We start from the raw sequence: 25,675 nt of genomic DNA, 5'->3' as shown, positions 1-25,675 counted from the left end.
CTGAAGATCTTTCCCCCCCTCCTTCATCAACCTTCTCACTTCTTTTAGCTTAATCCAGCATAGGTTCTACACTCCCCAGACATCTACTTCCCTTGAGTGGGGGGGGGAACTACTGAGGGAAGAGGAACAACAGAAAGATCTAACAGTAGTGATGCTGATCACTGGATACAAACCTTCATGGATGCAGAACTGAAGATGTGTCAATGACACACCATAACGTATTCTGATTCCCTAACAGTTTTATTTAAACAAAGTTGTAAAAATAGAAAAAACGAAGTACAGAAGAATAAAACCTGGAGTGCTATATCACCCCTTTCCCCTCACGGTTACACTAATGAATTACTAGAGTCGTACGTTAGGACCAAAAGCAAACAAAAAACTAACAAGTTAATCAAGCATATTTGATAACCTGGTATATTCTGAATACATATAGTTCCAAATAGCACTAGAAGGGTACTAATGTGAACAAACTATTGGTTTGTATAAACACTTAAATTGCTCTGACTGAATTTGCGGAAAAGCGAATTAGCTGTTTTAGATTCCACATTATATGCTCTCAAAATTTCATTTACAAAAGATCCAAATAAATACTTCCATGTCATGTCTTTATGTTAGTTGCTCAATAGTGGCATATCAGTGTCCATTGGCACAGGAGCAAGTTCACACAGATAAAATAGCGTAGCTTCACTGGCTTCTGCTTCTGTCAGTGGTTCCAGACGGACAAGTTTGCTTTGGGTTGGCTGAGGATCTAGACTGCTTTCCAGGAGTTCATCTACTTCTAATGGTTTATCTACAGAAGACACCCCTTCAGATGTCGAATTTGCACTCTCAACTGCTGAACTGGGATTTCCATCAAGGAATGCAAGAAGGGGGAACGCAGTATACTGGATGAGCTGTTTATCTAGAAAAAGAATTTAAAAAGCCAAAAGAATTACTTGTTTTTTACTTCATAGGAACGCTTTGTAGTTGACAACACCTGAATGAAGCACCCCCCATATTACAATTCCTTGTCCTGACAGGGTGTGTTGCACAAATGGCATGTCAGCAAGTTGCCTGGTCCTGATGAATCCTCTCAGGGATAGGATCAGGGGTGAACTGGGAGTCAAAATAAGCCCTAAAAAGGGCCCTGCCCTCTGCCTACACACTGAATTCATCGAAGATGGAGGTCCTGTGGCTTGGCTAGGGCAGCTCTGGGGTGGGGTGCCAGCTCCCAGCTCTTGGTGTGAAATTAACACCTATGCCCGCTGTCAGGAGCCTGGGTGTGATCCTTGATGCCTCCTTGTCATTGGAGGCTCAGGTCACAGCCATGGCCCTGGCACCCTTTTCCCCTCTCCAGCGGCCCTGGCAGCTGGTGCCTCACCTCTCCAGCCCCGACCTAGTTACGGTGATCCATGCAACAGCCACCTCTAGGCTAAATTACTGTAACACTCTGTGTAGGGCTGCCCTTGAGACTGACCCAGAAACTCCAGCTGGTACAGAATGCCGCAGCGAGGCTTATGCCCCCTCCCCTGCTGCGCCGCACATTCAGACAGTGCTCCGTCATCTGCACTGGCTCCAGCTGGATCACCGGATCAGATTCATGGTGCTGGTTTTGACCTTTAATATCTTAAAGGTCTGAGACCTTCGTATCTGTGGAACCACCTCTGCTGGTATCCCCCCTTCTTCAAATAACAATCTGCTGGTGGTCCCTGGCCCAAAGGATGTCTGGCTGTCCTCAGCCAGGGCTTTCTCTGCCCTGGCACATCTGGTGGAATAGTCTCTAATGAGAGCAGGGCCCTTAAGAAATTCTGCAGGATCTGCAAGATAGAGCTATTCCACCAGTGCTATGGTTGAGGACAGCTACGATATTCCATCAGTGTTGGCCTTCCTACCCCCCTCTTCCTCCTCCATCTAGTTCTGCACATTTATCACTGACCATTATATTGGGGGACCTGACTGCTCGCAGGCCCTGCAGCAGTATATATACTACAAATGAGAGCCGTCTTATGTATCATATATTTATTGATGAAGTTTATGGGGCTGGATTTTATTTATTATAGGCATCATTTTAATGTGATTTTATTGTAACTTTTATTATGCGGTTTTATTGTGAGCTGTATTTTAAAACCAGGGAAGGCGGGATATAAGAATAAATCATGAATAAATAGATTTTAATGATAGAAATCAGTTTCTAGCTTGGCAATCACCACAACAGCCACTGACATTTCAGAGGGCATCTATTTCTTAACGGTACAGAAGCTGCCTCTCTTATGGGGGGTGGTTCATCCCCCACTATACATGTACGTGCATATATATATATACACACACACACACATATTTCAGCTTTCTCGGCCTTTTCTCAGGCTTAGAAAGATCTGTATTGTCTATTCATGACTCCAGCCTTTGGATTTAAGTATCCACAGATGGGGCCCTGCTAAGCATTGGATATATGAATTCTATCTGGGTTTCAATTATTGTGTACCGACCTGATTTAGGATTAGAATCAGGCACATCTTCATCAGCTGGGTGACTGCCATTTGTCTTCATAGTTTCAATTCCCTTTGTCTCCAACTATAAAGAGATCATTACAGAACTTGGACTTTAGTAATCCATGGACAACCAGCACAAATCCAAATGTGCAATGACTATAACATACAACCTATGTCTAAACAAAGGAACTGCAATAAGCCACACTCAGAAGCTTATTTAGGAGTTAAGGCACAGAAATACCCTTTGTTCCCACCTCCACTATAGGTATTTACTTGTTAGATAACAGACAAGTTCAAATAAGAGGCAAGGTATTTAAAATAATGCAGTTTTGAAATCAGTTCTCACTGGAGCATTTCTCTGATACTAATAGTTCACATACTTTGAAAAGAATTACTGATGTGTAAAACAGTGTTATGCTTCTACAAGAATGACTCAGTCTCCAGCTACAGACCATGAAGACTGTTTAAATGTAGATGGGTCATTATTTGAAACAAATTTCTAGTACTGGAAAGCAGCATTAAACATCTTGTCTGTAACATATTTCCTTGCTAAAACATACAAAAATACATTAATGCCATTTTAACTGAGACAATTTATCATTGGCCCATTAATGTGCTCGTCAAACTTACTTTTGTACTACTAATATGACCTGTAGGATTCATCTGCACGGAACTTGAAAAAAGCTGAAGATAAAACACAAATTTCTATATTACAGATCTAAACTCAGTTTAATGACAACCTGATCTTTTATTCCTCAAAATGCAAGGTGGCAGATCAAGTACAAACCAGTATTTTGCAAAAATTCTTCCAAACTCTCAAGGTTGCAGTTAATATTTATACAGATACTCCTTCAAGGATAAAAGTTACAAAATGCTAACATCTATATTTGCCACAACGAAGGCGTGTCACAAGAAAAAAAAAAGAAGCCAAAAGAAAATAGTGTTAAGTATTTACATCTACTAGAAGATCTGGGTCTATGCTGAACTGGCGTCCTGAGAGCATGGCCTGGAAATCCTCTAAACTGCAATCAATGCTCTCAAGGTAGTCGAGAAGCTCAACCCTAAGACAGTACAAGAAAACGTCATAAGATTCTAGCTTTAATGAAAAAATTTGCACCAATGAATCAAAATAAGGTGTAGAGCAAGTTATCTTAAGATTCTCAAATGTTAGGATCAGATCAGGAACACCAGGTACCTCTTTTCCATTTAAAGTTGGTGATAAGAAATCCAAAAACACTTTCCAAACCCCATAAATCAATGTCTAAAATTTCACACCTCAAATTGTGATCCCCACACCCTATTGGAACTAGGACTGAAATATTTAGGACCAGCTGCTCAGAAGGCAGCCATGAAGTACTTGAAATACAATTCTCATAGCAGAATGAGAGACATCCAAGGGACGATCCATGTTGGTCATCAGAAGTGGGAGACATGATTTTGGTGATCTTTGTTATGCTTTTTCACAACACAAAACCTAAAAATATGCACTACATGGAAATTTCTCACTAAACAAATTACAGCAAGTAGTCCAATTACTTTGAAATTACCTCTTACCACTGAATTCCTACCTGGAAAAAAGACAGATTTAAAGCCAGCCTTCAAATCACACACATTTCAGAAAAAGTACAAACTACCTTTTCACAGTTCAACCTGAAATTCTTAAACAAGGAGTACCATGAACTTTAGAACTATAAATGTCAAGAAAATTACTCACTTTCCAAGAAGATTGATATTTTGTGAAATCACACCATTCTCGCTGAGTATGGAATCCATCATTGAGACTGGGTCTTCTGCAGTTAAAGCTGACTGACTGTTTAACTGCACAGCACTGGACATTAATGGGCTTGAACTATCAGTGGAAGAACCGACAGAACCACTGGATGGAACAGTTACTGATGCAGCACTTGTATTTTCTTGAATTATAGGACCATAGTCGTCCTCCTCATCATCCTCTACTATTACAATATCAGGAGAATGGCTACAGCTGCAGTACAAAGCAGAAAAAGGGGTAATGAAGAAACCACTGAATTGTAAATGTAGAGCTAACTAGCTATTTCCTGTGTTAGAAGCTACTGAGTTCTTACAGAGGTTTACCACACTTGTATTCCCAGCGATGTATTAAGAGTTTGAAAATGTTATTTAAAAACACTGTTCGCACTTTGTTTGGCCCCTTTAGCTGTGAAGACGTCTTCCAACCATTTATAAGCCGTGGTATCCAAAAACCCTTTTCAAGCGATGTTTTTTATAACGTTTTCAAACTCTCAATACATCGCTGGGAATACAAAGTGCGGTAACCCTCTCAGTTAGTCTTCTTCTCTGAAGTTCAAGTTACCCTAATAATAATTCCTTTCTTTGGAACAAGGAGACTAGAGACTGAAAATAGTATTTATAGTGAAAACCAAGTGTTCACATATAGTACTTTGAATAAAAAACTCATGGATATATTAGTAGAAGAGAGCAAGAGTCCAGTAGCACCTTAGAGACTAACAAAAATATTTTCTGGCAGGGTATGAGCTTTCGTGAGCCACAGCTCACTTCTTCAGATACAGCTAGAATGTATCTGAAGAAGTGAGCTGTGGCTCACGAAAGCTCATACCCTGCCAGAAAATAATTTTGTTAGTCTTTAAGGTGCTACTGGACTCTTGCTCTTTTCTACTACTGCAGACAGACTAACATGGCTACCCACTGTCAATTACCTTCATGGATATATGAAATACATAAAAGTAGATTAGAATGAATTTAATATCTTTCTGTGTATTAGAAAGCTAACCAATTAGAGAAGGAGGGAAAACAGAGCTGTTGTATTGGCCCCTTAGCCTGGTAAGAGAATAATGAATCAGACAGCAGGGAGAACGTAGCAATCCTATTGGCCCCTTTAGCAAACTTTGATAAGAGCCAATCACTAGTTAAGAGTTTTTAAACCCCCTTCGAACCAGCCATGGAATTGGGGGAAGGAGCACCCAAGGTGGGAGGGAGGAAGGGGACATGCCGCGCGCACTCTGGAGCCAGGCACCGGTAGCCCTGTTGCCTGCTGGCATTCATGTTGTATAAATGCAGACTATCTACAATAAACAGCAACACTGGCCATGTATATATGAACCTAACAATTTACTGTTCAATATAACCGTGACAAAACTATCAAAGTCTATCTATAACGCCTATCTATACTTTTATCTATAAAAATAGTGTGATATGGAAAAATGACATTATACAATTGTTAAACAGTAGCAAAAAGCTCATACAATTTCAGTAGCCTGTATAAAGTTACAAAGTATACTGTTCTGCAGTGATGTTTCAAGTCTATTCAAAGCACCAGTCCTTATTGTGTCCTTATAATAACAAATATATGTTTTTCAAATTAATCTTGAGTAGCGAGATAGGTCATCTGGTAATTCCTATTTAAATATTATTTTTCTTCAGTCGCATATAGATTAATTGGTGCTGCACTGTTATATGCAGCGTTTTAGGTGGCCTTCCAGCTTCCCCAGGCTGAAATTGATATGAATAGCTGCTGCGCTGTTGCCCTTAGCATTTCGGATAACGTTCCAGCTTTTGAAATGCCTTAACGTGATATCCAGAGGTGCATAGTAGCTATCCTTCTATGGATCGGGCAAAGGAGCTCCTGCTGATGCAGGAGGCGGCTGGGCAGGCCCTGCCGGAGGACAAGTAGGAACCGGCACAGCTTGCTGCTGTGGTGATCCTGCACCCCGTGGCAGCCAGCCCTGAACGAGGAGCTCCAGGTGGCCTCTTCTCTGTAGCAGCCACAGCCTCCAACCAATGACTGCTGCCACGGCCCATGCTGCCCTGATTCTGCCCCCGCCGGAGGCTGCCGCTCCCTCCAGCTTCCCTCTAGATCTGGCCCTGATTTAAACTATAAGTAGAACGAGCAGAAAGGGCCTGTGGCACAGAGTGTTAAGCTGCAGTACTGCAGTCAAAAGCTATGCTCACGACCCGAGTTCAATCCCGGCGGAAGTTGGTTTCAGGTAGCTGGCTCAAGGTTGACTCAGCCTTCCATCCCTCCGAGGTCGGTAAATGAATACCCAGCTTGCTGGGGGTAAAGGGGAGATGACTGGGGAAGGCACTGGCAAACCACCCGTAAACAAAGTCTGCCTAGGAAACATCGGGATGTGACGTCACCCCATGGGTCAGGAATTACCGGTGCTTGCACAGGGGACCGTTATCTTTTTAGAACGAGCTTAGTTACCAAGATATCAGACAGAGGAAGAACTCTGATGGACTTCAGAAGACAAGTCTGGGTCTACAAGCAGAGTTCTGCTTGGAATACACTGGCTCCAACCCACAGTCCTTTGTAATGAATTGCATAGAACTACATGCTGTACAGGTATTAGTATGAAGCAGTAATAAGATTTATTTCTATCCATGTCCGCAAACCTCTATCACCTGTCATTCACGCAATATATTGCTGCTACTCCTTTACCGATTTCTTTACAACTGGCCAGAAACAACTAATTTCAGACCTCGCTATTCCCATAGCCATGTGTAAATCAAAGCACATTTTAAAGTAACTTAACAAAGATGAGCCCAACTGTTTCTTAAAAAGGGACCTGTTTTCACTACTAACTGCTGCGCTATACAAAACAGTGTCCAGGAAATATTTTTATGCTGGCTATAACAATATTGAGACATCTGTTCCAGGGAAATCTCTAATTTAACTAATAATTAGTAAAAAGAACATGGCAGCTATGAATAGAAAAAAGTATTACACAAAAATTGGGTTGATAAGAGGGTCTCCATTCAAACAAGGTATACAAACTTGTCTAAGTAGTATCATAGAAGGAGATGACACCCCTCCACACACCTTTCCAGTAACTGAATTATGGGCTCCACACAGATCTTGTTTTTAAATTTAAGATTACAACAGCCCTTTTCTGGAACAGTTTAAGCCTATTTTTATTATAGACAGAGAAGGCAGTGAGGTTCAGCATTGTAAAACAGGGTTACACATTTTATTGACAAAAATAATCGCTAGTGTTTCATTTCAACTATGTATCTCTTCCTACTCCACTCCTATAGGAAGTTATCTGTTGATGATTCTCCCCTACTCCTGTATCATGCTAATGTTAAAGTGATCCCACCCTGGCCGCCTCCCTGAAACAGTTTCAAGGATGTCTCTTAGCACTTCAGTCGTTATCTAAAGATGTGTAAAAGAAAGCCTGGCCAACTTGCTCCTCACCCCACACCATAAATTTTTGCGAGATAGACAGACTCCACGGTGTTGTCTTTTCCACCTACTCTTCAACCAGGTTGAACTACTGCAATATTATAAGAGCTGTCTTTGAAGACAGCTCAGAATATGGATTGACAAGGTTGTTTACCAGCATTAGTTACAAGATCATTCTACCTCCTGACTCGAAAGCTCTACTTTCACTAAGCTTCCAGGCAAGATTTCAAAGACCTGGTAAATACCTATAAAGCTCTACTCAGTCTTGAACCCTTCTGAAGTGCCATCTTCTCACATACAAGCCTGCCTTCCAGCTGGGACCATGGTCAGGGACTCTACTGACCACTGCCACTCAACAGGAACAAATTAGGTAAGAACCAGCGATACAGCTTTCTTTATCATGGGGCTCAAATTGTCCCTTTTCCACAAAGGGCCTCTCTAGACTTTCTTTTTATGCTTTATTTTAGTAAGTCATCTACAAACACTTCTTACTTTGAATCTGAAGCCATATCCTCACTGGTTTCTGGCGTAACTGGAGCCTTTTCTTCATCAACATCATCATCAGTGATATCATAAATAATTACATCATCTAATAACTGTTCTCTTTGCTTTAGGCCATCAGTCCTGTTGAGTGGTACCTGCACAATTAACAGGAACAAAAATAGTTTCTTAGGAAGAGAACTCCCCAAATAGACGTACTCCAAAACAAATCAGAAACTGATTACAACATAGCAAACTTTGTAAACTTTAAAGCAGGGGATCAGCAAGGACTCATGGGGGGGGGGATCTCACTGCATCCATCCGGATCCCCCTCTCCACACTATCTTAACTTTTCCTCTTGCCCTTCATGGGGCATCTCCACAGCCTCTCCCTTTTCTCCCACTCATCACAGAAAAGTCATGAATCAAGGAAAGCAGCTTTAATTCTGGAAAGGCAAAAAAAAAAAAGCAGGGAAGGGTTGGGTAGCAGAAGGTTCAATCTAGTGCATCAACCCAAAGCCACACGTAGGCGCCAAAGGAGAGATGCCTGTTAAAATTCATCAGAAGTAATGTATGATTGAGAGCCAAATACAAGTAATAATGTCCTGAACTCACTTCTTCACTGTAGCCCTAAGAAGAATATTCTCAACAGTGAACTGAACTGATGGGTCAAATGTTTCTGCATGACGATGCTTATCTATTTAACATGAGCTGCAGTATAAAGTGATTACTTGTGTTTGAGCCACCATAGACATCATGGGTACAACTCTGATATTACTCTATGTCAAAATCAAAAAACAGCTTGGTTCAACCAAGCCATAATTAATGAGTCTCAACTACAGTTTGGTGTGATGTCTGAATTGATAAGTCATGGTTTTCATCAGAAACAATCATGTGAACTGGGTTCTCAAATCAGAAATATCGAATATGGTAAATCTAATCAGACAAGCAACTCTATACCATGGTTTGCCTGCATGTTTAAAACCCCAACCATGGTTTGACGTGACGTGGATTAAGCCAATATGTTTTAATGAAGACAGCTGACATACTTGGCTGAGAGTCATCAAGTGATGAGGGAACTGACTGACATACATGTAAGCTGAGGACCAATCTGAGTGATCAAGAGACCATATCATAGGTCATGGGATATAAATATTTTCTTCACAAACTGTCTCATTATGACATGAATTTCTATCCTGGATTTCACTCAATATGTTCTTCCTTGGGTAACATGAAAAGAGAAGGATAGATGCATGGTCCTCATTTTGTACTATTCTGTATTTGTCAAAACAGCTCTGCTGAAGTTATTTGTTCCACTGGGCTATGACTTCTGCCAGCACTCTGCTACTTAGAATAAATATACTTCAAAATTAACTCACGTGATGTTTGTTTTCCGCAGGTTCTTTGACTATATGCTGGAACAAGTTGGACTTTGGAGCCCCATTGGTATTCAGAAGCAATGGGCTAGCACAGAAAAATACATATTTAGTGAAGAAAACTAGGAATATAGCTTCTGAAAGTTGCAGTTTAATGAAAAACTCATTTTAAAATTCAAAAAGTCACCCAATGTTATACTTACCGCTTGCGTTTCAAACTGACAAGCTGGTTATTCTGAACAAGGGTAACAATGAACTGTACAATCTGCAGAGAAAAAATATAAATAATGCTTAAGTGTACTATATCCATGAACACAAACTGCCATTGTTTTTCAAGACTAAGGTGAAATTAAGTTAACATTTTAAAATAAAAAGTTAGAATAGAAAAGTAGAATAGAAAGAACCATAAATCAGATCTTTGATGAACAAGCACTTCTTATTAAGTGAACTGAATTTATCACCATTGCCTGTCCAAATCATGTGGGTCATTTTAAAACTATCTTCAACTCCTCCAGCTTCTAGTACTGGCTGATGCTTTGTTCTTTAATCTACTAGTTTGTTCTGAAACCATCTCCTGTTTACATTCCCTAATCTTTTTCTGGCAAAGACAGTACAGATTTAAACCCCTCTCCCCAATCCTACACTTCTGCTATAGATAAATTTTAATTCTGAATCACAGAAAACAAGGGTTATAGTTACCTTCCGAATAACTTGCTGCTGCTGCAAATGTTTTGCTCTCAGTTCTGCTACTTCACGCCAAAGAGATTCATTTTCTCTGTTTAAAAATGTTAATGATTAGTCTGAGGATTGAAAATTGGCATACTTTGAATTCTACCTTTTAAATTATATTTCCTTGCAAACCACTACCAATGACAGTTATAGAGTTGAACTAGAAGCTGTTCTGATTTAATACTCCTCGTCTAAAAATCAAGTTATGCAAGCACAAGCCCCAACATTTACATCAAATGTACCTTTTCAGAGCAGAGAGTCTGGATTCAATAGTCTCTTGTTTAATCTGAACTTTCTGAGCACTACTTATGATTTTAGACAGGTCTTCCTGACGAATTTTGTTTTCTTCCGGTCTTGAAGAAGAAACCTGTACAAATGAACACTGCAAATGTCAGCTGTTCAACTACTTGAGGATTATCTGTTAAATATTTGATAACATTTATGGCTACACAGTTGTGAAGTTGCCAAATACTGACGTGAACTTACCCGTCATACTCCATGTATGTCCGCATCCTCTTTCTAGGTAAGAAACAGTACAGTTTGCATAAGAGTAAAACTACTATGTACAAAATTAAGATGAACGGTCACCAATCTATGAGCCGCTGTTAAGGCAGTAATGGTAACACTTGAAAAATATTTTTAAATGCTATTGCACTCTAACTTCTACTACTCACAACGAAGGATATCAGGAGGAATATATGCATATTTGACTGCCTAAAAATCAGCAGGAGTTGCTAGAGTTAGTCAAGAGCATCTTATTTTATTTTTTAAATAAAAAGCTGAAGTGCTTTGATGGCTATGAGAATCTTTTTTAATGATTTGAACGCGCAGATACAGGGGTCAAATGGTTCTGTAGAATTTGTCACTAACCTTTCTTTTAATGTGTTCTAATAAATCTTCCCGTCCTTGCTTGAAATAAGGGTGCTGGAACTCAACAGGGCCATCCCGCTCCAATTTGACAATACCAGAGTCAACATGGACTACCTTACGGAAACCATCTGAAAACAAACAAACAAACAAACTATGCAGACATTACTGGATACTTGAGGCTTCACCGCTCATTCATCAGAACAAAAGATTTCCAAATTCTGCAATAATACAACAACAAGATCTGCCATCTTTGTTTCACTCTCACTATCCCTCCTTTCTCTAATAATCAACCCCACTCTGCTAGAAGCTATCTTTCACCCATGGAACTATTCCAGGTGGATGCCGAGTCACATACACAGGAGAACAGAAGTCCATGCACAGACTCTGCAGTGGTGCCCTCTTTGGTCCTAGCTTCACAATCCATGTAGTTAGCACCACATTGCTGTTTGCCATGGAGAAACATAACGACAGTTGCAAGCATGGCACATTTTCCCCCTTCTAAGCTAAACTAAAAGCCAAGTTACTGTAAAGCTGGATAAAAGTATGAAAGTCATGCATAGCCTTTATGTGCTCAAGTGAGTACAAACATGGAAGATACACACTGAGTTCTCCATCTCCTACCCTGCAGTACCAGAAATTTTAAGGCAGGACCAACTTTAACAACTTCCTGTCTCCCAGGTGGGAGTCACCCAAGCTCAGTTTGATTTCTTCATGAGCTAATGAATCCCGGGACAAGAATAGAACAGAGATAAAAACAACAACCAGAACAGGTAAGACACTGTCAGAAACAAAACAATTCATAACCAGAGGAACAATAGCAGTGGGATTAAGGAGGGGATAGCGAAAGCAAGCATCTTCCCCATAGCTTGAGCATGTAGGGCTGATCAGACTCAGGACTCCACTTTTCATAGACTTTCCTCTCCTTTCTGTCTCTTGCACTCTCTCTTTTTTTGGGTGAGTGGGGCAAGTCTCCTAACTTCAGAGAAGAAGGAACCCTCACAGTGAGTATCCAAGGTTCCATTTTCACTCTGAGGAGGAGAGCATCTTGATATGAGATCTGCAATAGCAGTGTCCTAAGTGACAGCTGGGAATTACCTATCATCCACTACATGCTGCAGCACTCTACATCCGAAGGCAGCATCGGCCAAGGAGGAGTTAAGTTTGTAGCGTCTAATAAATGTCAAAAGTGAAGACCACGTGGCTGCACTTTTCATGGAGCATGCTGTGATCCTTGTTGGAGCCAGAATGTCACTTGCCTCATAGGCATGGGAGATGTGTTGTTGAATGACATAGCTGATGGCCGATCAGGACATCTTTTTCTTATTTGGGGCTGTTAATTAAATGAAAAGAGTCCATTGGAGTTTGATTCAGAGGACACTCTGGAGGTCTAAGGAGAGTCACTCTCTCCCCTTGGGGTGACGAGGATGTGAGCAGGATGAGAGATGAATCTCTTGACTCCTGTTTAACTCTCTTGAGTTCACCATAGGAATAAAGGTGAGGTTCGGCTGGAGCACCACCTTGTCCTTATGGAAGATACATAGGCCTTTCTTGGCTGACAGGACTTCCTGTTCCAACATTTGAAGGGAGGGTTTGTGAAAGCCGAAAGAACTGCGTACAGTCTCCATGAGGGGAATCTTATGAATCACAAGAGTTGATCTGCACAACCCCTTTGAGGAAGCATATGGTATGAGGATGTCTAGGTAAGGGGGCGTTGGCTATCTGTGGCAGGACCACAGATAGTATCTGTGGCTATAGCTGCTACCTGGCAATGAAGGGTGGACGCTTTTAGCTTTTGATGAGCTCCCTCTTCTAAGAAGGCCACAACAGGTGGCCCACAGGAGAGTTGACGGGATTGACATGCTTCCATTGGCACCACCTCCCGAAGGCTTTCCAGGTAGTACTGTAGATGTGTCTTGTAGAGCCCTTCTTGAAAGCCATGATGGGCACCATGACCCCTGAAGAGTAGCCTTGGTTCAGGAGCCCTTTCCTTTTAAGAGCCACAGGTCATATGGAGCCACTCTGGATCCGGGTGCCAAACCAGGCCCTGCTGCAACATATCCAGGCTCAGCGGAATCTTCCAAGAGCTCCACTACAGATGGAAACCATGGCCTGTGGGGCCAATCTGGCACCACAAAGATCATGTTCACCACTGCTTGACGTATCTTGGCTTGGACCATTTCTTCGGCTAAGCTCAATATTCTGGAGGCCTAGTCTTCCAGGAGGAACATCATGTTCTTGTGCATGTCTAGGATGACACCAAGGTGGTGTACTCTCTGCAATGGGGTAAGCCTGTTCTTCTCCTTGTTCAGAACGAACCTGTGAGTCTCCAGGTTCTGAGGGTGCCCCAAGATGCTCGAACCCAAGTGGGAGAGCAAATCAGGATGTTGCCCAGATCAGGGAGGATTTATATTCACCGCCAATAGATCAGAGCCACTAGCACTATGAGGACCTTGGAAAAGAGCCGATGCCAGACCGAAGGGGAGAGCCTTGAACTGGAAATTCCAGTCATTGTAAGTAAACCGGAGAAACCCGCGATGCCCTGGAAATGTGCAAATAGGCTTCCGTGAGGTCAATGGAGGCCATGAAGGCCTTGGGGAGTAAGGTTTCTGTGAAAGATTGTAGGGTCTCAATGTGAGGAGATTGTAGGGGCCACTTGTGGACCACATATCTGTTCACATACTTCAAGTCAAGGATGGCTCTCCAATCCCCATTTCTCTTGGGCACCATGAAAAATATGGAGTAAACTCCAAAGTGATGCTCACAGGAAGGAACTGGCTGTATTGCCCATACCTTCAGTAAGTGACTGATGATGGCTGAAGTCCTTAGGTGTTTTTCCTTTTGGATAGATCTGGGGAACTGAAGGAAGCAGTTTGGGGTGAAGCTATGAAACTCTATGGTGTAGACAGACTGGACAGTTTGCAGAACCCAGCGGTTTTGTTGGGATTGAAACCACTGGGTTCAGAATTCCTGCAGCTGGCCCCCCACCAGAAGGTCCCAGACATCATGATTTGCTTTTCTTGGCCAGCCGATCGGATCTGTAAGACTGAAACTGGGATAATCTATTGGTGTAGGAGCCTCCTTTGAAAGGAGCCTCTGGTGAAAGGCCACTGGGCCCTCCTTTGGTCTGGTCTGAGATAAGGTGTGGTGGGAACAAAACGAACAAGAGGGGAAGGTTCTCCTATTGTCCCTCCACAGACCTCTGGGCATGGCCTTCTTTTTATCTCTAATCTCAACCAGGAACTTGTCAAGACAGTCCCTGAGCAGCCTACCACCCTGGAATGGGTACACTATTACTATGGACTTAGAATGTAGTTCCGCTTACCTTGCACAAAGCCATAAAGTGTAGTAACAGCCACCACAGAGTGGGATGTGAAGGTAATTGTGTTGAGTGAAACATCCACCAGGAAGGTGATTGCCTTAAGAATGCGGTTGGCACTCTCTATTGCCCAATGAGTGGGACCAGCTTCGGGGACCACACAATGGCTGCTCTAGAGATTAAGGCAGAGGTAGCCACTGCCCTGATGGTCCCTGCCATGGCTTTCTGCAAAGCATCATCCACTTTTCTGTTCAATCCATCCTTTATGGAGCCAATGCCATCCTCAGAGACCAGGCCAGTAGACTGTAATGCTAAGACCAGAGCATTCACTAGGGGACCCTGCAACTATTCCACAGCTTGATGAGCCAAGGAATAACGCTTTTGGGTAATGTTTGGAAATGACCTGTTAGCTATAGGCTTGGCCCACTCTCCCTTCATCAGCCTTTTGAAGAAATTGGGGAAGGGAACCAACCTTTTTGAGGGAGCCTTGAGAAAAAAATTCCTTGTTCTGAGGCTTGGATTTACTCCTTGAAGGTTCCTCCCTAGGGTTAGAGGTTTCAGTGAGGTCTAGGTTCAGGATGGCTTTGAATAATAGGGACTGGTAGTCATCCATGTTGAACAGGTGCATGGGTTGCTCAGCCACTATGGACTCCTCTGAGGAGAACGTTCCCTCCTCCCTCTTGGGTTTTGACTGTGATGAGAGGCTTTCCATCTCTGATGAGCTGCCCTGGATCCTGGAAGGTGTAGAAGTGGAGGAAGAGGTTTGGCAGGCTGCCTTGGGTCACTGAGAGCAGGGGTCCCAATAGAATGAGGCATGTCCCTCTCTGCTCCTGGACCTTTTCTTGGGGACGGGCGAGGGTAATCTTGGCTAGGAGCATTTGGACTCCCAAGATGGGATAGGAAAGAAGCGTTCCCTCATTCCTTGCAGCACTTCCCTCAAGCCTCTCCTTAAAAAATTCCATAAGCTCAGTCAAGCAAGGTTTCCACCCACCCACTACCTTGGAAGGGAGTGGGAAGCCTGTAAATTAATCACTTGAAGATCCATTCTGGTGCTCAGGGAGTCCATCTGGGTCAGGGGGATTCCAATTATGGAGCCTGCCATGGCATCGCAGCCCTCTGGGGCAGAACTGGTAGCCGAAAGAGCCATTTGCCCCAGAGGCACCATTTCATGCCTTTTTAATGGTGTGTTTTTAAGTGCTTTTGCATCATGGCCTTCCTGTTTTGATCTGGGCTTGACTGGCTAGGCAAGCTCTCTCCTTGGAGAAGAAACCCTGCCAATTCCCTCCAAAACCTCCAGGGCCAGTCATAGGGCCTTGAGAGGAAAGGAAGGAGAGGGGGGAATGGAGAAAAGTCTTGAACACAACAGAAGCAGCAGAGCCAAGAGAAGGTGTGAAGACAAACAGAGACAGACTGGAGAGGTTAGGAGACTCTCCTCCAGGTCTGACACCACTCTAGGAGAAAGGCAAGTAAAAAAGGGTGAAGAGCTTTTCTCCAAAGCCACCCTTCCCTATCAAGTCAGGAAGCAAACTGATCTGGGGTGACTCCCACCCGGGAGACAGGAAGTTGTTAAAGTTGGTCCTGCCTCCCTGAGCAATTGCTGAGAATCACCCATATCAAGATGCTCTCTTCCTTAGAGAAGATGAAAGTCAAACATGTAGTTGTCATAACATACCCATGTAAACTCACAGAGCAGCACTACAGCAGTTACGCAGGTCTCCATCTGAGCAGCAGTGCGCTCTTGGCATACTGCATTTACAAAATTTAGCTATTAAATTCATATTTTTGATACTCCTCTTAGACCAGGATATGAACTTGCCCTGCTACAACAGAGCAAAATCTGCCCACTCTGGGAGATATCATCGTGACATTTGTTAATAATAACAGTCTCGCTCATCTGCTCAAATCTTATATATTTTCACTTGTCCAAACTCAAAACAGATCTGTGCATGGGTGCAGCTGTCCCATTTTGAATTCATTCTTGGACAGCATCAACTGTCCTTCCCCTTGAATTCTCTTTTTGACAGAAAGCATAAGTAGTTCTGAGCTTGTATTTTGCTTGCTTTCATCATATGCCATCTGAGTGAAAGACTGCAACTGCAACTGAGGGCAACTGAGCCCTCAGTTTGCCTCAGTGATCACAGGAATGAATTGATTTGAGTGACAGGTAGAAGCTATTATTGTAAGAGATAAAACCTGTCTTGGAATGTTTATTATATTCCCCTTGGTTCTAGTTTAAGTTAGGCAAGACATCTATATGTAATACTGCACACTGTTATAGAACTCACACATATTTAGTTGTCTCACAAAGCTTGCCATGTTGTTGTGCTTGAAGTACTTTGGAAGAATCTCTTTTGCAAACCTTTGTTCATCCAACACAAGGAAACTCTGGCCATTCTGAAATTAAGATTACACACAATTATACTAGTTCAGCTACAAGCAAACAATTTCTTAACCCTAACCGATCAGACTACAAAAAAATGCCTTTAAATACAACCAGAATTCAATTGGTGTCTAGGATAAAGGGCATAATTTATTAAAGTTGGAACAACCACAAATTGAAGTGTTTGTAGATTCCTGTGGGAATATTATTGAGTAGTTTGTAACTGGAAAAAGATACCACTACCAGTCTGAAAAGTCAAACCTTTGAAACAGAAATAATCAGGACATAGTAGAATAATCCTATAGTTGAAAGCAAGAAAAACAAATGAACAATTCAACACAGCAGCAGAAGTCAAGCCAAAGAATGCTTCTATAAGAATTTCTTCAAGTGCCCAATACTATACTTGTTGCTTTCTCTATAAAATCGGTTAAAACCCTTTAATCTGTAAATCTTATCTGCAGAACAATGGCAGGAAATGAAGAAACACAATATTAACTCCTGAAAACCGGAAAAATCACAATTTTTTTTTTAAACTCCACTTGGGTTAACTGATACAGAAATGTAGAAATACTGTCTACTAAGTTGGACACGGTGATGTGAAAATATTGTCAAAATTGCTGGAAGTTATTGCAGCACATTTATTTTGCCCTGTTAAAACCCCCTAAATACGTTTAATAGTATTTTTTACTGACTACCACATTTTTCTTTAGCTCTTCCCAGTTGAGTCTGCAGGGTCCCCTTTTGACTCACTTCTTGTTCAAAATGCTTGGGACCACTAGAAGAGTTTTGCAGATACTATTGGATCCAGTGACCTGTGGCTTCAAGAATCATGGTTCCTTCCTGCATCCTCCCTCCTTGCTGGACTTTCCAACCAGTGTGGAAAGGGGGGGATAACAGGTGCCCATTGGCATGGATCACAGCCTATACACATTCAATGAACATTCTGAGGATTAGAAACAACTGTGGGAGGGGAGAGAGAAGAATGTGGGAAGATTCACAACCATCAACATCATCCCATTACAGATAATTAAATCCAACCTAGAATTCTGAAGGGCACCAACATATAGAAAATCGGAGATTGTTTTACATCATTTTCATACCACACTGAGAAAATAATAAACCAATTTCCTGGCTGTAGACTTCTAGTATATATTTAGCAGGCTGACACATGTGAACATTCCTTTTTATCTACCATACTAGAAAGGGTGCCCTGACCTTGATGGCCCATCTCAGAAGCTAAGCAGGTCTGCCCTAGTTAGTATTTGGATGGCAGGCCACCAAGGAAGTCCAGGATTGCTACCAGAGGCAGGCAATGGCAAACCACCTCTGAACATCTGTTGCCTTGAAAACCCTACGGGGTTGCCATAATTTCACTTTGACTTAGACAGCAAAAAAAGGGGGAGGGGTAAATACATGTCATCACTATTGATAAATTATCCTTCTAACCAACCACCACAACCAGTCACCATAGTGCAATATTTATTATAAACACTTCAGACAAACTGTATCACACACCTTAACTTTGTAATCGCTTTGTAGCTTTGTAATACCTTTCAAAGACAGATCGATATTATCTTCTGATTGAGAAGAATGATTGTCTGCAGTTCAGGTTATGGAATGTTTAAACTAGGAACTCCTAGTCTTGTTCACAATTCACTTTCTTGGCCAATAAAGGACACTAGCTTGAAAGCATTAATCCTACAGTTGCTATAACCATTTTATTTTATGTAGCAGTTAATACTATGCTGTCTCAGCTTTGCATCCAACACAAATAGTAGAAACAAGAGTCAACATGGCTATCACAGCCACTCCTATCATATTCTTACCCTGTGTTCCTCAAAAGAGCTCAGGGCAACATACTGTGGTTCTCCCCACCTACGTTTTACCTTAATCCTATGAAGTAGAATGGGCTGACTGAAGAGGACTACTGAAATCACCAAGTAAACTTCACAGCTGAGTAGAGAATTGAAACCAAGTCTCCCCAGTCTGTCTAACAATCTGATTACTATTCCACACTGGATCTCCCTGTCCCTAGCAATTTCACCACCATCCACTAATCACAGCATTGCATACCAATGCCCCCAACTTGAGCCATGCACAGAAGTAAATATATATAGTACTGACAGGAATGCTACCCAGAAAAATCCTATCTGGCAAGGAGTCTTAAAAATATTCTAAATAAAACGCCATGTAATCACCCCATCCACTTAAAAAAATGCACAAGCTGCTAGAATTAGTCCAAAGCCCCTTCAGCATCAGAAACCCAGCGTCCAGGATGGCTATACCCAAACAATATATGGGGAAGAGGAACAGAAAAAAAGGAAGAGGCTTTGTTTTTATTTGATTTCCTTCATTTAGCACCCACCTTTCTTACTGAGACTCAAAGCGGATTACAAAAGAGAAAAAACTGAATCATTCTCAGGCTACAACAGGGGTGTTGTGAAGTGCAACACCTTTTACAGGCATTCAGTTATGATTATTCAAGAGATGGGAGCAAGGCCTGAGTTCATACCTGCACAATGGCTCCTAGATGGTCGTCCACGCACAAGTGCAGCCACATCATCAAATAGATCCACTGTTCCAGAATTTCACTAGCGCAATGAGAATTTAAAAATCCTATCCTTACTCAGCAGGTTAAGGGATTGGATTGTGTTGTAAACCCTTTTCCCTATATTTATTAGAATGATTTAACAATTGTTTTACTTTATCAAATACCCTTGAGTTCCTAACAAAAAATTAGCAGTGAGACTATTATGGACTCAAATCGTTATACGCTAAAAATAAAGTGTCCCTGTTGCCTGACTGACAATGCAAAATATGAGTGTCTCCTAGATTCCTGACGCCATTTGCTTTAGTCATACAAACTGTATGTGTGAAAATTGATCTCCATAGCTCCTCTTCGCACCATTCCATTCATACAAGCCCCCAAACAATCACGATAATAACATTTAAGTGTTTCAATGCAAGACAAATGCAAAACAAAATTGCACTCTACTATTCTGCTTACTGAAGCACAGCTATACTCATCTAACAGTGAAAAAACTTGCAGCTTGATCCTGTACTTTGTTACTCAGAAGTAAATCCCACTGTTCAATACAGCTTATTCCCAAACAAGAGCAACCAGCCTGGATCCAACAGATAATTTCTGAGACCAGAAGGATGTCTGTCTGCAAAGTGCAACTTTCTCTTCTCTCCCTCCTGCTATGCAGAAAGATCTCCATTGGCTACCCGCTACTTTAATGATTACCTCCTCCTGTACTATCTACCTTGCCTGTTAAAATCCTCTTTCCAAGGCTTGCTCCCTGTGCATCCACCTGCGGATTCAAGGCAGGTAGCAACCAGACACAGAGTTTTTAGCCCTGTAGCGCAGTGCTGCAGTCAAAAGCTCTGCTCACAACCTGAGTTCGATCCCAACGGAAGTCGGTTTCAGGTTGCCGGCTCAAGGTTGACTCAGCCTTCCATCCTTCCGAGGTCGGTGAAATGAGTACCCAGCTTGCTGGGGGTAAAGGAAAGATGACTGGGGAAGGCACTGGCAAACCATCCTGCAAAGTCTGCCTTGGAAACGTAGGGATGTGACGTCACCCCATGGGTCAGGAATGACCTTGTGCTTGCACAGGGGACCTTTATCTTATCTACTTCCCTTTTGGTATGCCATCCCCACAGTCTCACGGGGCATCTACTTATATTTTGTATTTCAGTCATCAGACCAAAGTATTTCTCCTTAGGCATGCTTTTAATTTGCATATTTATTTTTAAAACTGTTTTATAGTTTGTTTTTATGTTGCTTACTTTTTTACAAAGTTGTTTTTATATCTATAAGTTTTGGACAGCGTGGATAAAAATCAATGATTTTTTAAAATAAAATGCTTTTGGAGGGAAAATCTTATCTAAATATAGTTTTCTATTTAAGATACATTATAGTCCAAAGGCTACTCATCAGGAAATAAGGATTAGTTTTTAATTATGTAGCATGAGGCTTTATATTTATGCAATGTTTAAATTTTTTGGTAAGATTTCTGTAAGATTATTTGGGGCAGTTTTTCTAACGAGAAGATATTATCACTATTGCTTGTTTTTGCAGTTCTCAAAAGTGTGAATTTGTGTCTGCAGAGATAACATGCCTTCTTCACAGCAAAAACGTTATAAAATAAACATACAGAGTTGAGGAAAAACCTTAATCCCATTGTTCCTTTGCAAATCTATATATACTTAATCAACCACTTACCTCTTAAATGCTAAATTCCAAGAGGTTCAATGAATAGATTGTTTGGAGTGGAATAGATCTGCACAAGTAGTTAAGTGTGAAGAGGGAGAGGCAAGCAGTAAACATTAAAGTACAACCTTGTGAGCAAAATACTCCACAAGTCTCAGGATCTTTGTGTAATAATTGTGCAAGTCTGTGCAACTCAGACTTGAGGCAAGTGCTGAAGGAACTTCACGGCTAGCGACCTCTTCCCAACCCCACTGGGTTCCAACAACTGCATTAACACTTAACTGTACAGAATAGGCACTTGAATGTAGAAGCAAATCCAAAGGTGGTGAAATAGTAAGTCCTTGGCGAGGCTTGAAGTGCTTGCCAGTCAACTAGTAAGAGTTGACTGGTTCCAGGCCCTTCTTCCCAGGGCTCGCCTGACACTGTCCAAACAATAAAGTCTCTACCTGGAACTTCAGTCCTGCAGCAGGAATCCCTGAATCTCTGCTCCAGTCCTTGGCTCCCCTTTTCCAGCTTTCCACCAGCCTGTTTCTCCTCCTTGGCCTGTTCTTCCTGCCAGCCTGCTCCAGCCTAGGCCCACCAACTGTATATCTCCTCCTCCCTCCTCCCCTCTGGAAAAATGAAGGCCAGCCTCTCCAGAGCCAGGGCTGCTAGGAGATATAGCCTCTTTGACATTCCATTACATTTTTGTGTATAGCCTGAGGTTTATCACAATATTCTCTCCCTGGAAGAGAAAACCTATAATGGCAGCAGGCTGTAAAAGAGACCCAGTTTGGGAATATTTTAATGACGTTCCTCTTCCTCACAATAATTTCATAATTATCTGTTTATGTATTTCTAGTAGTATAAGCAAATCAGTAACTTTTGATATAACTGTAAAAACTACTCTGAAAATTTATTATTCAAAAAATGAAACCTTCATCTGGTTGTAAATATCATTATACCAGCAAGAATGAGTCTTTCTGTAAAAAAACATGATTTAAATCACTAGTCAGGAAGACTTGATTTAAATCAAATGCACCTTGGTTTGGGTTTATGATTTTGTATGTGTATCTCAAAAAAGTACATGCTGCCTCTCTAAATAAGAACCCTTGGTATTTATACTAGGTATTTAGTCTTTCACATTCAGCGTACACAAAATATTACCTATTATACTGGGTAAGTAGGTCTAAAACCAAAGAAACAGCTGCTCTCTAGGACCAGATAGAAAGTTTGTGGCCAAGACAAGATGCTGGCTAGAGAATCCCCAACTCGCAGTACTACCTACTTCCCAGCTGTAAACCCAACCAGCCGCATCTCTCTATGAACCGGTGGCTGCCTTTAGCTCTATCTGCACGCGAGGGCAATATGCTCGCCCAGAAGTTACACGACGGGGCCGTATAGTACAGCTCCTAGATAATCTGTGCAAGAAAACACGGCACAAATAAAGACCCAAGTACAGACCTGCCGCCTGCACGCCCGAAGTCGCGCGTCACAGACACATCCTGCCCCCCCCCAAACGGTACCTATTCAAGGACTCTCGGGGGGCCCGGCTAACTCATTAGTCAAAAGACCCAAATATCAACAGTACAACGATTGAGATTTCTTTTGAGAGCCAAATTTCTTAAACTTGAATTATATAGGCAGGTACTCTGTTTATTAACTTAACAAACTTTAATTAAAGTTTTAAGTCTTAATTAAACTATAGGTACACTGAATAAAGCTTGATATCATACTTAATAGTGATCTTATTTATTGATAAAAATTAAATTGTAAGTCCCTGCCATTTACCCTTCCCCGTCCGGAGTCCTCGTCTGGAGGCCTGGTCTAACAAAAATATAATAGCTGCTATTCCAGTTACTTATAGAAACTAGTTTTCTATATATACCTTATATTCACCGTACTCCGGCATACCTCATTTTATTCATATCTATTGCTACAGATTGCGATATTGATGTTTTATCATTTGCCAAATTCTGGAATACCTTGTACGATTTGTTATGCCAATAAAGGTTTTTGAATTTGAATTTTGCCTGGTCTACCGCCATAAAAGCCTATAGGTCGACCTGGCCTCCGGCTGAGTCCCATTGGGAGGCCAGGTCTACCCATTGGCTTTCTTGGCAGTTGACCTGGCCTCCGGAGGCCCTTCGAAGCCGATGGGTACCCCTGCTCTAGAGCACCAGCACCAAGAACGGCCGTAGCGTCTCACCTGCCAGCCCAGTGAGTCTTTCCTCCCCCTTCCCAGGTAGGCGCGGGATAGTGGGGGGCTTTCATGAAACCCCGCCCCCCGGTCCCAGGCGCTTCTCCCTCCTCCCATTCCCGCCAGGAAACAGAGGCCTGACCACGCCCCCTCTCCCCCCAGCCCCGCCCGGAGGGCGAAGAGATCGTTCCTCCCCTCAGGCCGCGCCACGGAAAGGGAAGCCTGGGCCGGCCGCGGCCTTCCGAGGAGGCGCTCACCTGGCTCCAGGTGATGAGCTGGTTGCTCGGCGCGTCGCCCACCAGCGCCCAGAGCTTACTAAGGAAGGCCGGGACCGCAGTGCCGGCGCCACCGGGGCTCGTCGCCATCGCCGCCGCAGCCGGCTGCTGCTTCATCGTTGCTCGCAAGCGAGCCTAGGCCGCCGCCGCCGCCTCCTCGTCGGCCACCGTCCCCGCCAGGGCCCGCCCCGCGCAGGCGCAGTAGGGCGCGGGCAGCGAGCCCTTCGCTCCTCCTTTCGCGTCACGGGAGCACGTGCGCCGCCCTCACGTGCCACAACAGCGCGAGCGCTCCCCTTCTGCGGGATGCCCATTGGCTGGGAAGGCCGGAGGGCGGGGAAGGCGGAAATGTCCGCCCGACGTGGGATGCAAAATAGCGAACGGGCCTAGCCAATCAAGAAACGTCTCCTAAAGCGACGGGAAGAAGGGGTGCGTGCGCGCATGCGTGAGGGCGGAGAAGAGGGGCGGGCGGGAGGGAAACGGACGCTGTTGCCTAGGAGAGCAGTTCAAAAAACAGCAACGGAGGTCAAGGAGAGGTCAGGGTATAAACAGACATTTAGGTTCCTTCTGAAGCCAAACCTGCGTGCAACAATGCATGCTTAAGCATGCTTGCATGTTGTCATAGAAAAGGGCCAGAGTCCAGTAGCACCTGAAAGACTACCAAAAATATTTTCTGGCAGGGTAGGAGCTTTCGTGAGCTGTGATATTAATATTAACTTGAGTATTAATGTTAAATATTTAAAAAGGGCCAGAGTCCAGTAGCACCTTAAAGACTAACAAAATATTTTCTGGTAGGGTAGGAGCTTTCATGAGCCGTGATATTAATATTAACTTGAGTATTAATGTTAAATATTTAAAAAGGGCCAGAGTCCAGTAGCACCTTAAAGACTAACAAAAGTATTTTCTGGCAGGGTAGGAGCTTTTGTGAGCCAGCGGCTCACGAAAGCTCCTACCCTACCAGAAAATATTTTTGTTAGTCTTTAAGGTGCTACTGGACTCTTGCCCTTTTCTACTACTCTTCTACTACTGCAGAACAGACTAACACGGCTACCCGCTGTGCATTATCTTACATGTTGTTATTTATGTATGAATTTGGCCTAGCTGCTTCAGGTGTATTGTTCACCTGCAGGCAGCATTGGTGCTGGACGGGGGGAGCATCTACTTCCATCAATATAACGTTATTTTTACAAAGCCCTTCACTCCCTTATCGTTCCAAGGTTGAATGCCTCAGGAGGACAATAAAGCAGGGCCTTCTAGGTCTTTACTGGCACTAGCTTAACTATAGGAACAGTCTCTATGGTTCTTGATCTGAAAAAGTGATCTGTGGCTCAGGAAGGCTCATGTAAAGGTAAAGGTCCCCTGTGCAAGCACCGGGTCATTCGTGACCCATGGGGTGACATCACATCCCGATGTTTACAAGGCAGTCTTTGTTTACGGGGTGGTTTGCCAGTGTCTTCCCCAGTCATCTTCCCTTTACCCCCAGCGAGCTGCGTACTCATTTTACCGACCTCGGACGGATGGAAGGCTGAGTCAACCTTGAGCTGGCTACCTGAAACCGACTTCCGTTGGGATCGAACTCGGGTCGTGAGCAGAGCTTTTGACATTGATTCATAGGGTTGTCATGAGTTGGAAGCAACTAGCCTGGGCCATCCAGGTCAGGGTGGTGTGGGGGTAGACGTTTATAAAATTATGAATAGTCTCCTCCCATAGTATGAGAACAGAGTCATGCAATGAAATTGGTTGATTCATGCAATGAAATTGGTTGTAACAAATGCTTCTTCGCATAAAATATAATTAACTGATGGAATTTGCTATCATATGATGTGGTGGTGGCCATTGGCTTGGATAACTTTAAAAGAGATTAACCAATTTTCTGGAAGATAGATCTATCAGTGGTTATCACTTATATTGAATATCTAGCTCTTGAGGCACTATGCAGCTGCATACTGGTTGCTGGAAAGCAAACCAGAGCGATGCTATTGTCTTTGTGTTTTGCTTATGGGTTTTTCAGGGGAATCGGGCTGGTTACTGTTAGAAATGCTGGACTACATGGGCCTTTGAATTGGTCCAGCAGAACTCTCTGTATGCTATTAAGGATTTTAAGTGTATGCAACAGCCACCAGCTTTCCCAAAAGCATCTTGATTATGCCATCACTTGCTCTCTACCCCCCAATTCTTCCCAGCAAATAAATTCACTTTAAGGGAGCTTTA

General features: G+C 42.8%; 1 protein-coding gene across 1 annotated transcript; it reads right to left on the bottom strand.

Moving 5' to 3' along the window:
• Positions 1 to 611: 611 nt before the first annotated feature.
• Positions 612 to 23,584, bottom strand: HSF2 (heat shock transcription factor 2). The gene is made up of 13 exons (XM_056856258.1): positions 23,450 to 23,584; positions 16,706 to 16,814; positions 11,105 to 11,232; positions 10,477 to 10,601; positions 10,205 to 10,280; positions 9,709 to 9,770; positions 9,509 to 9,593; positions 8,143 to 8,288; positions 4,183 to 4,452; positions 3,424 to 3,529; positions 3,099 to 3,152; positions 2,466 to 2,550; positions 612 to 901 (listed from the first exon to the last, which is right to left on the bottom strand). Exons 1-13 carry the CDS (start codon positions 23,582 to 23,584, stop codon positions 612 to 614), a joined length of 1,671 nt encoding a protein of 556 aa, XP_056712236.1.
• Between the last annotated feature and the right edge of the window lie 2,091 nt (positions 23,585 to 25,675).

Source organism: Euleptes europaea, chromosome 10 (genome assembly GCF_029931775.1).
Source record: "Euleptes europaea isolate rEulEur1 chromosome 10, rEulEur1.hap1, whole genome shotgun sequence".
In the NCBI taxonomy this organism is placed as follows: Eukaryota; Metazoa; Chordata; class Lepidosauria; order Squamata; family Sphaerodactylidae; genus Euleptes; species Euleptes europaea.
Note: the sequence above shows the minus strand (reverse complement) of the source record. Positions and strands in the feature narration are given on the sequence as shown.